We start from the raw sequence: 14,713 nt of genomic DNA on the forward strand, positions 1-14,713 counted from the left end.
TTTCACCTGGTGCTCTCCTCACCAAAATATGATATCTCTACATTACATTTATATAATTTGTTTGACAAATATTTGATGAGTATGTCTTAAGCAACATGTTGGGTAGCAGGTATATAGTGCCCACATGTAAAACAAATATGAATGGATAACAAAGCATGAGCCATATATATGCTGTCTACAAGAGACTTACCTCATGATAAAAGATACACACAGACTGAAAGTGAAGGAATGGGAAAAAATATTCCATGTAAATATAAATGAAAACATAGCTGGGGTAGCAATACTTATATCAGACAAAATAGACTACAAAACAAGGCATTTAAAAGAAAGAAAGATATTACATAGTTCTAAAGGGATTGATCTAACAAAAGGAAGTAACACTTGAAAACACAAATGCACCCAACATAGGAGCACATACATAAAAAGAAAATTTTTTTGGACATTAAGGGAGAGAGTAATACAGTCATAGTAGGAGATTTTAACATTCTACTGAGGCCCTGGCCCATGGCTCAGTGGTAGAGCATTGGCCCAGCGTGTGGAAGTCCCGGGTGCGATTCCTGGTCAGGGCACACAGAAGTGATCGTCAGCTTCTCCAACCTTCCTCTTCCCCCTTCTCTCTCTCTCCCTCTCCCTCTCTCTTCTCCTCTTGCAGCCATGGCTCTAATGGTTTGAAAAAGTTGGCCCTGGGTGAGGATGGCTCCATGGCCTCACCTCAGCAGTAACCTCAGATGGGCAAAGTATCCCCTGGTAGGGAGCTTGCTGGGTGTATCCCAGTCAGGGCACATGCGGGAGCCTGTTTCTCTGCCTCCCTGCCTCTCTGTTAAAAAACAAAAACAAAAAACAACAAACCAACACTTCATTGACATCAATTAATAGATATTCCAGACAAAAAAATATCAACGAGGCAACAGCAACCTTAAATAACACACTGGAGCAGATGGATTTATAATTTATATTTACAGAACATTTCAACCCAAAGCAGCAGAATATACATTCTTTTCAAGTGCACATGAAACATTCTCTGGACCACATGTTAGGGCACTAAGGTTTTTTTTAGTTCTTTTTCATTGCTCTGGCTTTTCAGACATCTTCAGGGCCACGGAAAATGGCTTTTGTTCCCTGAGAAAATAGATGTCTTCACTGTGTGAGGGGACCAATTCCATGGGGGGAATGTGGTGGGCAATGGGGTTCCAAATCTGAAATCCCAGTGTTGTCCCCTGAAGTCAGACATGGCTAGCAGAGCAGCTGTGATGTGTAGGGATGGGGTGAACTCAGGGAAGCTGCCTCCTGCCTTTGTGGCTTTGCTCTCCCAGTAATGGTGACTGGCAGATCTATGCAGCCTCCCTCTGTGTCTTCAACCAACCCTAAGATTAATCGCAGATTGTGCCTGTTGCTCAGGGAAAACCTGTTTCTGTAGTACCAGACCTTGGGTTTGCAGATAATGTGTTCTGCAACCCAACACTCACTGCTACACCTTCTCCTGGGACCTGCTGCCAGCTATGGGAGTGTGAAGAAAGGCAGTCAGTTTCCATGGTTTTATTTCTCTGTCTGCAATATCAATTGCCAGACCAGTGTGGCTACATCTCTCTGCATGTCCCTGCCCAGGTCACTGGATTCAGTAGAAGCTCATACTGACCACTCCTGCAGGAACATTCAATGTATCTCTCTGTTCCTCCTAGCTGAAGGGAGTGCCAGAAGCAACCTGATTCCTGCCCTCTCCAGGATGAGACCTACAGAGAGCTCTGAGCTGTGAGCTCTGAGCTGCATCCCTGGGACCCTCTCAGCTCTTCTTTCTTCCCACCTGTCACTTGCCCACCTTCAGATGTTTCAATGTGGAGATCACTTGGACGTGTTTGTATATTGAGCAGTGAATCCTTTGTGGAATTGTAGCTGTTAAAATTGTTAAAACTTCAAGGGGAGAGACAAAGGGGACTCCTCATGCTTCTATTCTTCTGACATTACTCCAAAGCATCATTATTTTCAATAGAAGCAATTAAGCTTTTACTGTATTGAAGTATGCCTCCATTTACTAACCGTGGATCAAAAGAAGCAGGAGTCAAATGAATGGGGGCATCCAGTAATTTTCTTAAAAGGTGAGATATTATAAGTTCCAAAGATGGATTTAAAAGGACCAATGTCAATCCTTATGGCCAAAGTACTGAATGGTCTCTACAAATTTTGCCAATTGAATTTTAATAATGCCATTAGTATGTTTGACTAAAACTGAGGCTTGAGGATGGTAAGCACAACAAAAATATCATAAGATCAGCCAACTGCACAGATTTGTTGAAGTACCTGACTAGTTAAATGTGTTCCTCAATCACTATGGAGTTTGAGAGGAGTTCTCCAGGCAGGGATAATCTTTCCTAACAGGACTTTAGCCACAAAAGGGGAAGTAGCTTGTCTACAAGGGAAAGCTTCAGTCCACTGAGAAAACATACAGATTATGACTAACACATATGCATATCCATGAGATGAGGGAAGTTGTATATGATCTATTGCAGAGGCAGGGCTGAGTTCTTCTCACTGTGTCAATCGGGTGATGCATGGTCAATTTATCTCTTATCTGATGATACTTACCTGGTCATTTGATTAAGGGAGTGTCTCCCAGGGTCCTCCACTGTGAAGCTGTCCTTCCTCTTTGCAATTAAATGATATTTTGAGCAGTATTATTTGAAACTGTGTAAATATACTCACCCAGTTGCAATTTATCCATTTATTTGTACATGTCTGCATGCATCATCTTTTCCTACTTCATTCAATGTGTTATAATTTCTTGCTATTATTATTTATTATGAGGCTCAAAGTATCCCTGGTTTGGTCAGGGGAAGCCCCTCAGCCTGGCTTCTATGTCTTTTTGACAGGTCCCCCTCAGTGTTCAGTATTTTCTTGCTTTCTAGCACAAGATGTTTCAGGCTCATCTTGCATCTTCTCAGCCCTGGCCCTCAAATCAGCAATTTCTCCAAGGAGCCTGGGTTCCTTTAGGTGGAAATGGTTTTTATAAACCAAGATCTGGGCAGGAGGTGTGCTCATTGTTATAAAGTTTTTAAGCCCTCTCAGTGGAGAGAAATAGAGAATGTGTGCTTTTAAACACAAAATGCACACAAATATCTATCTTTCTATGTATGTAGTATGTATGTATGTATGTATGTATGTATCTATCCATTCATCTATCTATCATCTATTTATCTATCAATCTATCTATCATCTAATTTATCTATCTTGAAAAGCATAAATTTACATAATCTGTTCATCTTCAATCTCTGAGTCCATTGGGTTCATTCTGTTTTCCTCTTTTTCTGAGCCAGAGACTCCCTTCTCCAACAGTTGGAAAACTGACTTTCATTATCCTTAATATATTTACTTCGTTGATCAATCCTCCTCTACGTAACCAATCCTTGCTCCATCCCTTTCCACTCATGAATACCCTCCTTATCCTACCTGGGTTCTCCACACCCTATTTAAGTTCTGGCTGCTTTCACCAGGCCACCCCTCTGCATGGGCACGTTGATCACCTTGTGTGGGCTCCCACACCCATACTGGGCTACCCCCAATGTGGACACCTTACCACCCTATTTGATCTCCAAGTTCAAACCACTGCGACTCCTTTTTCTGCCCTGCATGTCTGCCCATAAAGCTGTGCTGTGCCTACTGGCTTTAGGAGTGAATTATCCCAAAAGGAAAGGAAAAGGAAGGGAGGGGAAAGAAAGAGAAGGGGAAGCAAGAGAAGGGAAGGTGAAGCAAAGGAAAGAAAGGAAAGGGAAGGGAAGGAGAGGGGAGGGGAGGAAATAGGAAAGGAAGGGAAAGAGAAGGGAAAGGGGAGGGAAGGGGAAGCAAGAGAAAGGAAAGGGGGAAAACAGGAAAGGGTGGGAGGAAAAATAAAGGGGAGTGGAGGGGCAGAGAAGAAAAAGGAGAACCCTGTGCAGCTTCTGAAACTGATAAATGCTTATACATTTCTGCTCAATCAATTGACCAATCAATTATCTTTCTTCAATGTTCATTGTGTTAAGAGAGTTAGGAGTTGAGGATAACATACAAAGAATATAAGAAAACATGTTTCCTGTCTTCCAGAAGCATCAGGCAAGATGAGGTAAAACATTAAATCAAAACTAATAACATAATAAATGCCACAGCTGAGTATTCAAAAAAAGATAGAATAAAATTATGAATGTATTTTCTAAACAATGGGAAAATCACACATGGATAACTCTCATCTATATTAATATATCAAATTGGAGTTCTGAAAAAGGCCCCACCCAACCAGTAATTGTGATGGCCAAAGACATTTAGTCAGTGGTTCCCACTGATTTTATTCTACAGATTTTCCCCTACTGTACATGAAAGCAATAGATAATACTATTGTGAAGATGTTTATTGAGTAGCTCAATATAATATACAATAAAGTATTCAAAATAAAACGTGATAACAAATGTTACTACTGCCATTACCACAATAATTCTTATTGTCCTTAAAGTTTTTTGACAAAATTGAAGAGAAATTTGTATTCTTGACTAGTGGTAAGGAAGAGTACATGGTACTAAGTGAGGGTTGATGGAGACAGAAGTGTAAGAGCCCAATTAGCTGGGTTTTCATATCAGGCACTTATACACTGCTCACAAAAATTAGGAGTTCAGGAAATGTGCAGATACTCCAGTACTTTCAGCCTTTTATATAGTGTATTTTCACCAATAAAATAAAATTGGTTTTGCATTTTATTTGCATAATCAAACAACTTTCTTTGACTTGTCATTTGCTTTTATGATGTTCTTGTTTAATAAAAAAATCAAATGCTTCTTTTTTATCTCTTCATATTCATTTTGATATATCCCCTAATTTTTGTGAACAGTATATTACATAATATATAACACTCTGTACAGACACTGAAAAGGCTAAAATAAATGTACAGAATCTTTAGTCATCTATCAAGTGCAGTAGGGTAAGCCCATCTTCATTTCTGGATTTTCTCCACAAAGATCTCTGGTGTCAGTGGATAGAGCTCCCTTGAAGAACAAAGTGTTAAGTCCTTAGGGAAAGTCAGGCTCCACATACGGTACCTTCTCTCAACTCAGCCTTAAGAACAATGGGTTTTTTTGGTTGCATAAGTCCTGTAAAGGTTACTTCCAGAGGGATCTGCAAATATTAAAAAAGCTTGTGACTACCAACTTTAATGAAATACTGTCAACAACAGAAGCAAAGGAGATGAGATTCATTGAGAACAATGATGTTTTATATACTAATAAAAATTACTTTTAGCATAATATATCTTTACTTCTTTACACATATTTAATAAGCTACCTCAAGACTGGTCTGTGAAAGCATTCATCAATACATTCATTCAAGAAAATATCAATAAACACCTTTTCTGTACCATGCCAGAGACCAAATGATATTGGTTTGTGTTTGTTTTTTGTTTAAATTTTAAGCAAAACAATGAATTTTTAAAATTTAAATCAGATTTGTAGGCATTGTGGCAAACTATTTGGAAAAGCCATAGAGAATTAATTTTGTGCATGCTGGAGCTTGCAAGGTGATCCAAGTACATGTTATACATTTTAATTATTTGAAACATCCTAGCCTTCAAAAAGGCCAGTTACCTCCCTCAGTAGAAACCTTCCAGTTTCATTATGGGAAAAGGTCTTTGGGAAGCATTGTGCCTGTTTTCTAATATGTTCCCATGTGGAGTGTAAATGGTGAACTTCTGGAGACCTATACAGTGTTTTGACCAACTTTAGTTCTATTCTCAACAATTCAGTGTTGGGAGAGCCACCAACAGAGTAACCTTCTGATCTCAGTTGACTTAAGGGCAGAAAACTGTCTGTAGAGTGAGAAGCACCAATCATGGGTGACGAGGAGCTTTTGGGTAGTGTCTTCCCCACAGTAGGTGTGCTGGAGGACCACTCCTTCTCAGGGCTGAGTCCTCTGTTTGTACACACTTACAGGGCTGCTACATAGCTGCCGAAAGCCACAACTAAGATAGAAATCATCTCCATCCTCCTCCTCTTCTCTGATAAAGCCTACTTAATAAAAAGAGCTGCATAATACATGCATGAGTCCTAGAAATAGGCTTTATTAAAGGGCCTTGCTTGACATGAATCAAGGACAACTATTGTTCATGTTCTTCAGAGGACAGATTCCATATCTTTCTATTAATGTAAAACCTTTCTATTTTAAATTTCAAATTGCATGCATAGATTTCCCCTGTACACAGACCAACATACATAGAAAAAGCACATTGCAAACATTGTTTGTTAAGTTTTTTTAATTAAATAATTTAAAATTTGTATCCAATATCGCCAAATCAACTGCAAAATCTCTACAAGCAATTCCTGGATGACTGCCAGGTACCATTGCGAACAAATGAAAGGAATAAAGTGAGGTGATAGAGTAAAAGACATTCATAGGTACAAATAAAGCAGAGAACCAAACTGGATGGTTTAATGAAAAAGTATTAAATTAAGTGGTATGAGTGATGATACCATCCTGCAGTAGCAAAACCAGACCAGAGGAAAAATTGGGCTCTGGACTAGATGTGGAAGACTTTTGGAGACACTTTGGGAGTAAACTAGGAGTTAAAGGATGAGAACATATTGAGAAAGATTTTTATTAGGATGTAAGAAACCCAATTTAATTGCAGCATGACTCCCAGAAGCAGAGTTAAAGTAGCCAGGATGGCCGTGGACTGTGGGACTTCTTCACATCAGGCAGAAATGTTGTAATCAATGATTCTCAACCTTAGCTTCAAATGGAAACATAAGGGGGTGCTTTTAAAGCTGCACAGGATGAATTATGTTAGAATCTGAGATGACCTAGGGATCGAGTTTTTAAAAGTATCCCACTGATTTCATTGTGCAGCCAGTCATCAAGAACCACTATCACAAGAGCTTCTGTCACTTCTGGTGGAGAAGAGCATCATTCAAATTGACGACCTTGTTATTATCAATGTACTGCAGGACTGTGCACAGTGCTTTTCCTTTCCTTCCTTCCAGTGGGTGTAAAACCAAATTTGAAACTTTGCTCAAAGGATGTGGCATCATCATGTCATGCTAACTGCATTGATTCTAGATGGCCTTTATAGTTTGGCTATTTATAAAGCCAAAGGTTTAGCACTCCAGACTAATGGGATCTTAAAGGTCACAGGTGGCTCCAAATAGATTCTCTGGCCAACAGAACAAATTATTAGACAATGAATGAGCACATTCATGCATATATGTGTGTGTATACACAAACACCTCAGTTTAAGAAAAACTCATTATTTATGAAAATCAATCATTATTATTAAGAAAATCAATCATTATTTATGCAGGCAGAGTGGTAACATGTTAAGTGGCTGACCTGTGTTTCTTTGCAAGGTTTCATGGAGAAGTTCTGCAGAACTCTGATGATAGCAAGTTTCATGTTCATCATAGCGAACCTCATGCCAATACAGTTTCTGGGTCCAGTTCCAAAGGGCATGTATACGTAAGGATTTATGCTGTCCTTGTTTTTCTTACTGAACCTGGTTTCACAAAAGTATATAAAAACAAGTTAATGAAACAAAAAAGTCATGATAGCTACATATTGGGATTGTTCTCACTTAGGCTCAGTCGAATCTGTAAACTTCTGTGGGCTAGTCAGTGAGATCCTGCTATGGTTATTTTGCTGTGTGAATTGTAAGCTGTAGATTCTTTCCATTCCATTTACCCTATAGGAGCTTTTAGTCTCAAGAAACAAGATGAATGTTGTTTAAAGGAAAATTTATCTTTAAACACTGAAAATACATTTGGTTGTTGAGATGTTCATACTTTGAAAGGCAAGTAGGAAATGAGACTAATTAAAGAAAAGATAGGTTCCTGCTTTCATCAAACTCATGTTGGTCACATGCTCATGCAGGAAATAAGACTCATATCTCTCATTAGTCACATTGTTATTTTTTTCATTCCCTTCTTTTTCTTTTCCTTACTTTTCCCCTTCTTCCGTTCCCTCTCCTCCACTCACCTATTCCCTTCTGTCTCTCTCCCTCCCACTGAATAGTTTAAGTCAGATAACTTACATGGGCATATCCTGCTCCCCTAGTATAATCACTGGTTTCCTTGTCTCTCTGTTCTACTACGCTACAAAGTCCTTGAAGGTTAAGCCTATGTTTTATTCAAGTTTGATTCCTCAATATTTGATTATATTAAGGAAAAATGTGGGTTTGGGAATGTAATCATGGCATTGTGGTTATGTATTTTAAAATGCTCTTATATTTTGGAAAACACTGGAATATTTACAAATAGTATGCCTTAAAATTATATGGAAGTCAGGAGGATGGTAGTACAGGCGTGTGGATGGGGCAAGGGACATGGGTTGATGGCTATAAGGCAGGTGCTGAGTACACATAGACGCATTAAAATTATTTCATAAACTTGTCATAGAAAATGCTTTTTTTATATGTCAAATACACATATATTTGTGTAAGTGTCAAAAATTCCTCATAGTAGGCATTTTTTTAATACTTAGATTTCTCACGCTTTGCCCATTTCCTGACACTGATCTTTGTTGATCAAAGAGAAATAGAATCAGTGGTTCTGGTTTCATGAAGCTACAGTAGGGGAAGCTACTGAGCTTGGAGGAGCCATAGAGATCCCTTGGTCCAGAAAACAGACGGTTTGGTCATCTCTGACTTATTCTTTTAACAAGCATTTATGTGTAGATACTAATCTACTACGAAGAACACCATGGCAAATGAGGTAAGGTTCTTCTTATTAGGGATCTTAGCAAAATCTAGATCCCAGTTAGTGCCCTCAATAGTTCATTCCACTTTTTCACACCAGTACAATAAATGGGAACAACAGCTCTCTCTAGAGTTTAAGCTGTGCCCAAAGCTGGACGTGGCTTTGAATACTCAAAAGAATATGTTAAATATCACCCTAGGGAGTTTGTCTCAGACTCTAGAGAGCAGATAGATGACTTCCCTTCGGAAGAGTCATCATATACTGAGAGTAGGAGGAAGCTGACACAGGACTGCAGTCATAGACAGCACCAGAGGATCTTTGTTTTCCTCTGTGCTCAAAGAGGCTGCTTAAGCTATTACGGATGAGGACCTCTCAGGCTGTCAGCCTGCACTGCAATAAATGCTAGAGGCATGGCAGCCGATGTAAAAAACAGAATGTGGGAACACTGGTAGTAAATTTAGAGAGCTAAAGAAAACAACATAAAAAAACTTAAAGAAATAAAAAAGCCCATGTTTCTAAAATCAGATAATGGTTAATTTATGGTATTTGCATATAGACACACACATAAACATTTATACTTTGTATGTTTATATATAATGGTTATATATAATAGATATTGTTTATATAGTTTACAGTTAAATAAGCAGTACAAAATAAAATACATCACTCTTTTAATTTAAAAAATCTATATATGCTTAGAAAAATCTTAATAATAATGCATATCACATTATTAATGAAGTTTATCTTAAAATGTTAAGACTATCAACAGATACAATTTTCTGTAGTCTAGAGTTTGTAAAATATTGTTAACAAACAATGATCACTTTTATAATAAAAAAATAAAATTCTGAAAAATGTACATATAAATGATTGTACAACCACAGTTTGTCATCTGTACTAACAGACATCAGAATACGCCCCAGCCAGCCTGGATCATGGGGGTTCCCTTTCCCAGAGGCCCAGTACCTTTCAGGACGGAATTCCTCAGGCTCTGACCAGTGCGCTGGGTCATTGTGAAGAACATAGATTGGCACCGTCACCACTGTCCCTTTGGGAATGAACACACCATTGATTTCCACATCCTTCTTACAGAACCTCTCGAGTCTACCAGCAAGTGGATATATCCTGAGAGTTTCATTCAACACCATGTCAAGATACTCCATCTGTACCACAGCATCATAGGTGGGAGGTGCCTGGGAAGAGAGAAACAGGTTTTTAAAATTGAGATTTGAGATCAACTTTCAACTCAGTCAATGCAGTTCTATAGAAATGTTAGGAGCTCCAAAGAATAATGTGTTTTGGTAAAAGACCTTAGGACTTAATAGACATTTTAATATCTATCATGTCCTTTGACCTGTTTATTGGCCCATTGAGATGTGTGGAGTAGTTATGACTATGGAGACTTTTGGGACAATTCCCTAAGCAAGACCTGAAATCCCTCACGTTACCATGTAGTGATTCTTTTTCTCATATAAACAAATGTGACTAATAGACTATGACCCTTACTTTTAACTAAAGTATGCCAAACTAACTGTTTCCTTTCAAAAGGGAAGTCACAATTCTGTACCAAAGAAAGAGAATGTGTAAAAGAGCAAAATCCCTATTTGGCATACTGATTTTTAGTTGAAAATCCTGCTTGCTAACTCTTTAAATGATATATATAAAATCTGGAGAGAAACACTCTATATATAGAAATTCTATGAATAAGTTAAAGAGAAACGAGTTCCTTTCTAAACCAAATTTGGCAAAAGACCAGTATGGCTGTATTCCAGCTAGCAGGGTACATAATTTCATTCTAGTGGAAGTTATAAAGAGGTGGGACCTCACTTAGTCCCATGCTGCCTTGCTGGAACAGTCCCCAGGCTGTGGCTTCAGGGCTTGACTTTAAACTGTGAAGTTCTCAAACAAGCTTCTCCAGCCCCAGAGCCCAATCTTTTCATGCCAAGAATTCCAGTTTTGTCAGCTATCTGAAAACAGTATGGGTAATATATAGTATCACTTGGTGTTATATTGAAGAGGCAATATTGTAGAAGTTAAGGCTTTGGATAGTGGCATCTTACCACTACCATATGACTTGTGTATAAAAGTTATTTCACATCTCTGTAGCTCAGTTTTCTGACATTTACATGAAGATAATTAGAGATGACATTTCATATGGCTGTGTGGCAGAGACAATCACTGCTCACCCAATATCCATGTAGTCTCCACATCTCCCAGCCCACTGGAGGCTAGGGGAGATCAGCTTTGAGAATGGACTGTGAGCTGAGGTGACATATGTCAGTTCAGGGCCAAAACATTTAAAAAGCCAGTGAGCAACAATCTAGTTCTTTATTTCCCAACCAACATGAAGGCTGTGTGTTCCAGAGAGTGCAGCTACTAGAAGCTACTTTTTAGCTTATATTTCCAAGAAATTATGTGAAGGAGAGACTCCCACTCCCATCCTCTTCTAACAATCCATTTGGACATGTGAGGGTGGAAATAATCCTTTGCTATGTAAAACCACTGAGAATAGAGGGCTAATTAGTAGCTGTGGCATAATTTAGTCTAGTGGTTCTCAAAATATTTGAAGTCGGGGTGCACTTAAAATCCTACGAATAATTGTAGGCGCACTATATACAAATTTCTGAGAAATATGTTATAATAATTAAGTCAAATATTAAGAAAAAATATAAAGTTCAAGTGTGCTTTTATGGTAATTAAATTAAATAAATATGACAAAATTAAATTTATTCTGACATTAAAAAACATGTTTATGTTATATTTTTTGAGTTATGCGTTTTAGAATTCGTAAGAAAGTGGGGTTAAAAAAATTTAAAAACCAACAAAAAGTTATCTTTTTATATATATACATACATTCTTAGTAAGATTTAGTAAATTTGGCAGGTCCTGGCACAAATGTGTTAAGTGTTTTCATTCTTGTGTTTATGAGAAACATGAGCCTGATGTGTCCTAGCGATTTCTTCAATATTTGGGCATATATTTGAAAGGCAAACTCTCATTTCCTCATCAATACATTGAAGAATTCTTCTCTTTTTACTCTTAATTGTGTTGAGTACAGAAAACCCCCACCATACATATCATCTTAACTTTACACCAAACAAAGGACAGAAGAAACTTGCCTGCAGGCTTTCTGGGGAACATGGGGGAGGTAGTGTAAACAATCCAGCACACAGCTTAACAGCCTTTTGCAATGTAATCAGGCAAGTGAAGTGGGTGGGGGGTGGGGCAGACTGTCAGTTTACAGCCAAGTCCCCACACTTCTGTCCCCAAAAATCTAAACTCCAAAAACCCTGTTGGTTTTTTGATCCCCAACAGGAGCATATTTCTCTGGAATACCATAGGCTCACCTGGAAATCTTCTAGGGCACACCAGTGTGCCCTGGCACACACTTTGAGAACCATTGACTTAGCTTATCCTGACTAATACATAATTTTTCAATTGAATTTTTTTGGTGACATTGGTTAGAAAGGTTTTAGGTGTACAATTCTATAATATATCATCAGTATATTGTATTGTATGTTCACCACCCCAACTCATGTCTCTTTCCATCACATTTATCCTCCCTTTACCCTCTTCTCCCTTCCCCTCAGATAATCACCATGCTATTGCCTATGTTTATGAGGGATTTTTTTGCTTAAAACCTTTACCTTTTTTATGCAGGCCCTCACTCAACCTCCCCTATGACAGCTGTCAGTCTGTTCTCTATCTGTGATTCTGTTTCTATTTTTGATGTACATTTTTTAAAAATATTAAATTCATTTATAGATATAAGGCATTTAGAACAGATATATATATGTAGTAAGGAGCATATGTTAGCTATCAGTGTTGTTGTCATTGTAGTTATTATAAGAAAGGGAAAACATAATGCTTTAGCTAGTCTGTCTCTTAGTGACCTTCCCATCTTACTACAATCAAATGAATCCCAGTATAAGCTTACCCAGAGAAGAAAGATAATCTCTAATTTAGTGGGATGTTAAAATGTATCTTTACCTTAGGCCCTGGCCGGTTAGCTCAGCGGTAGAGCGTCGGCCTGGCGTGTGGGGGACCCAGGTTCGATTCCCGGCCAGGGCACATAGGAGAAGCGCCCATTTGCTTCTCCACCCCCACACTCCTTCCTCTCTGTCTCTCTCTTTCCCTCCCGCAGCCAAGGCTCCATTGGAGCAGGGATGGCCTGGGCGCTGGGGATGGCTCCTTGGCCTCTGCCCCAGGTGCTAGAGTGGCTCTGGTCGCGGCAGAGCGACGCCCCGGAGGGGCAGAGCATCGCCCCTGGTGGGCAGAGCGTTGCCCCTGGTGGGCGTGCCGGGTGGATCCCGGTCGGGCGCATGCGGGAGACTGACTCTCTCTCCCCGTTTCCAGCTTCAGAAAAATACAAAAAAAAATATATATATCTTTACCTTATATCTGAAGGACCTATGACACAGAAAGGTCTTAACTCTTGTCCAAAACCACAATCTGGACTCAAACTCATGTCTCCTATTTTCTACCCTATGTTCTTTCCTGCATACCAGACTTCTACTAGACCGCAAAGTTTTTCCAAGGTAGTAGATTACAGTGATGGTGCCAATTCTCCACCCTTTCCAATATCCATGCCCTTAATCATCTAACTTCTAGCCCTCCCATTATGATGCTGGGGTTGGCCATGTGCCATGCTTTAAACCAATGTAATGTTGGCTAAGTGTGGTGCAAGTAGAGTTTGAAAGACACCCGTATGATGGGATTATTGCCTGAGAAGAACACAGCCAGGCTACTTGTCTGGAGTATCAGAAACAGGTGGAGTTAACCCGCCAGTTTAGCCAAGGCCATACTATCGAGACAAGAGCCAGATCAAAGCAAGTCCAGTCAAATATCAATGTGTAACTACCCAGACACTTGCGCAATAAATTGCTATTGTTAATTGCCACTGAGGTTTGTTTGGTTTTTTTCACTGACAGAACAGGACACTTTTTTCAAAGATCTTATATATCTGTGAATAACACACATTACCTATATTTCTTTGTTTTAGTCTTTTTACATCTTCCTAAGTAGCACAGGTAAAGGAACTGATGCTTATGGTTTTGAAAACATTCTCCTAAGAAGTGGTGAGGAGGCATGCTTGCTAAAGCTTTACTTTCTCTCTCTCTCTTCAGGTATCACCCACTCACCTTATTGGGAAATGTTGCATCAGTCTCTTCCTGCAGTTTCTGCTGCACATCAGGATGAGTGGCCAAAAAGTACATAAGGAAGGAAAGGGAACTGCTAGTGGTCTCATAGCCAGCAAAAATAAAGATAATAGATTGGGCCACAATCTCCAGATCAGACAGTGCTAAAGGAGAAGAAAGATATTTTATAAGGCAGGTCAATGTACAACATCACAGAGTAAATGATGAGAAATCCAAATGAAACTCCCAAACCTCTATGGGAAAAACTGAAAAAGCAATTCAGCTTAAATTGGAATGTGTATGTTTCAGAGCCATAAAAAGACAAAAATTTGTCTTAATCTAGTTTTTCCCCAAGGTCTATACTGTTCTTGACCTTCTCCTTCCAGTTATACCAACCTACCCACAACATAGCTATGAAATTTCAAAAGATAGAATAACTGTGTTACATACTCAGTGTTATCAGTATGTCCCTTGGAGAATCCTAAAAGTAGCTTAAGTACAAGTAATAAAGGATAGTATTCTACTCCCTGGAAAAAGTTATATTATTCTAGATAAAATATACCCAGAAAATTCTTGACTTTGCACTATGGCTTATGCAAGGAAAAATTAAAAGATCTTTCCTCTAAACATGTTTGCAGAAACTTAAGAGAATAATATTGGGCTATACATGAAATACGGTTACTGTAAATATTGTCCATAGACCAGCATCATCAGCAGTATCTGGAAGGTTATTCGAAATGTGGAATCTCAAATTCCATACTAGAACTATTGATTCACAATATGAACTGTCAAGAGATGTGATGATTTTCAGAACAAAAACAAATAAATACAAAAATTTATATGAAACAACAAAAGACCCTAAATAGCTACAGAAATCTTGGG

General features: G+C 38.7%; 1 protein-coding gene across 1 annotated transcript in view; it reads right to left on the minus strand.

Moving 5' to 3' along the window:
- Positions 1-4,354: 4,354 nt before the first annotated feature.
- LOC136403444 (cytochrome P450 3A12-like) overlaps positions 4,355-14,713 on the minus strand; it is a 38,478-nt gene continuing 28,119 nt past the window's right edge. The window contains exons 10-13 of the mRNA XM_066382182.1: positions 13,835-13,995; positions 9,660-9,886; positions 7,333-7,495; positions 4,355-5,130 (exon numbers count right to left, since the gene is read on the minus strand). Coding sequence (XP_066238279.1) covers positions 5,035-5,130; positions 7,333-7,495; positions 9,660-9,886; positions 13,835-13,995 — 647 coding nt within the window. The 3' untranslated portion in view covers positions 4,355-5,034. The remainder of the gene's footprint in view (positions 5,131-7,332; positions 7,496-9,659; positions 9,887-13,834; positions 13,996-14,713) is intronic.

Source organism: Saccopteryx leptura, chromosome 4, assembly GCF_036850995.1.
Source record: "Saccopteryx leptura isolate mSacLep1 chromosome 4, mSacLep1_pri_phased_curated, whole genome shotgun sequence".
Taxonomy (NCBI): domain Eukaryota; kingdom Metazoa; phylum Chordata; class Mammalia; order Chiroptera; family Emballonuridae; genus Saccopteryx; species Saccopteryx leptura.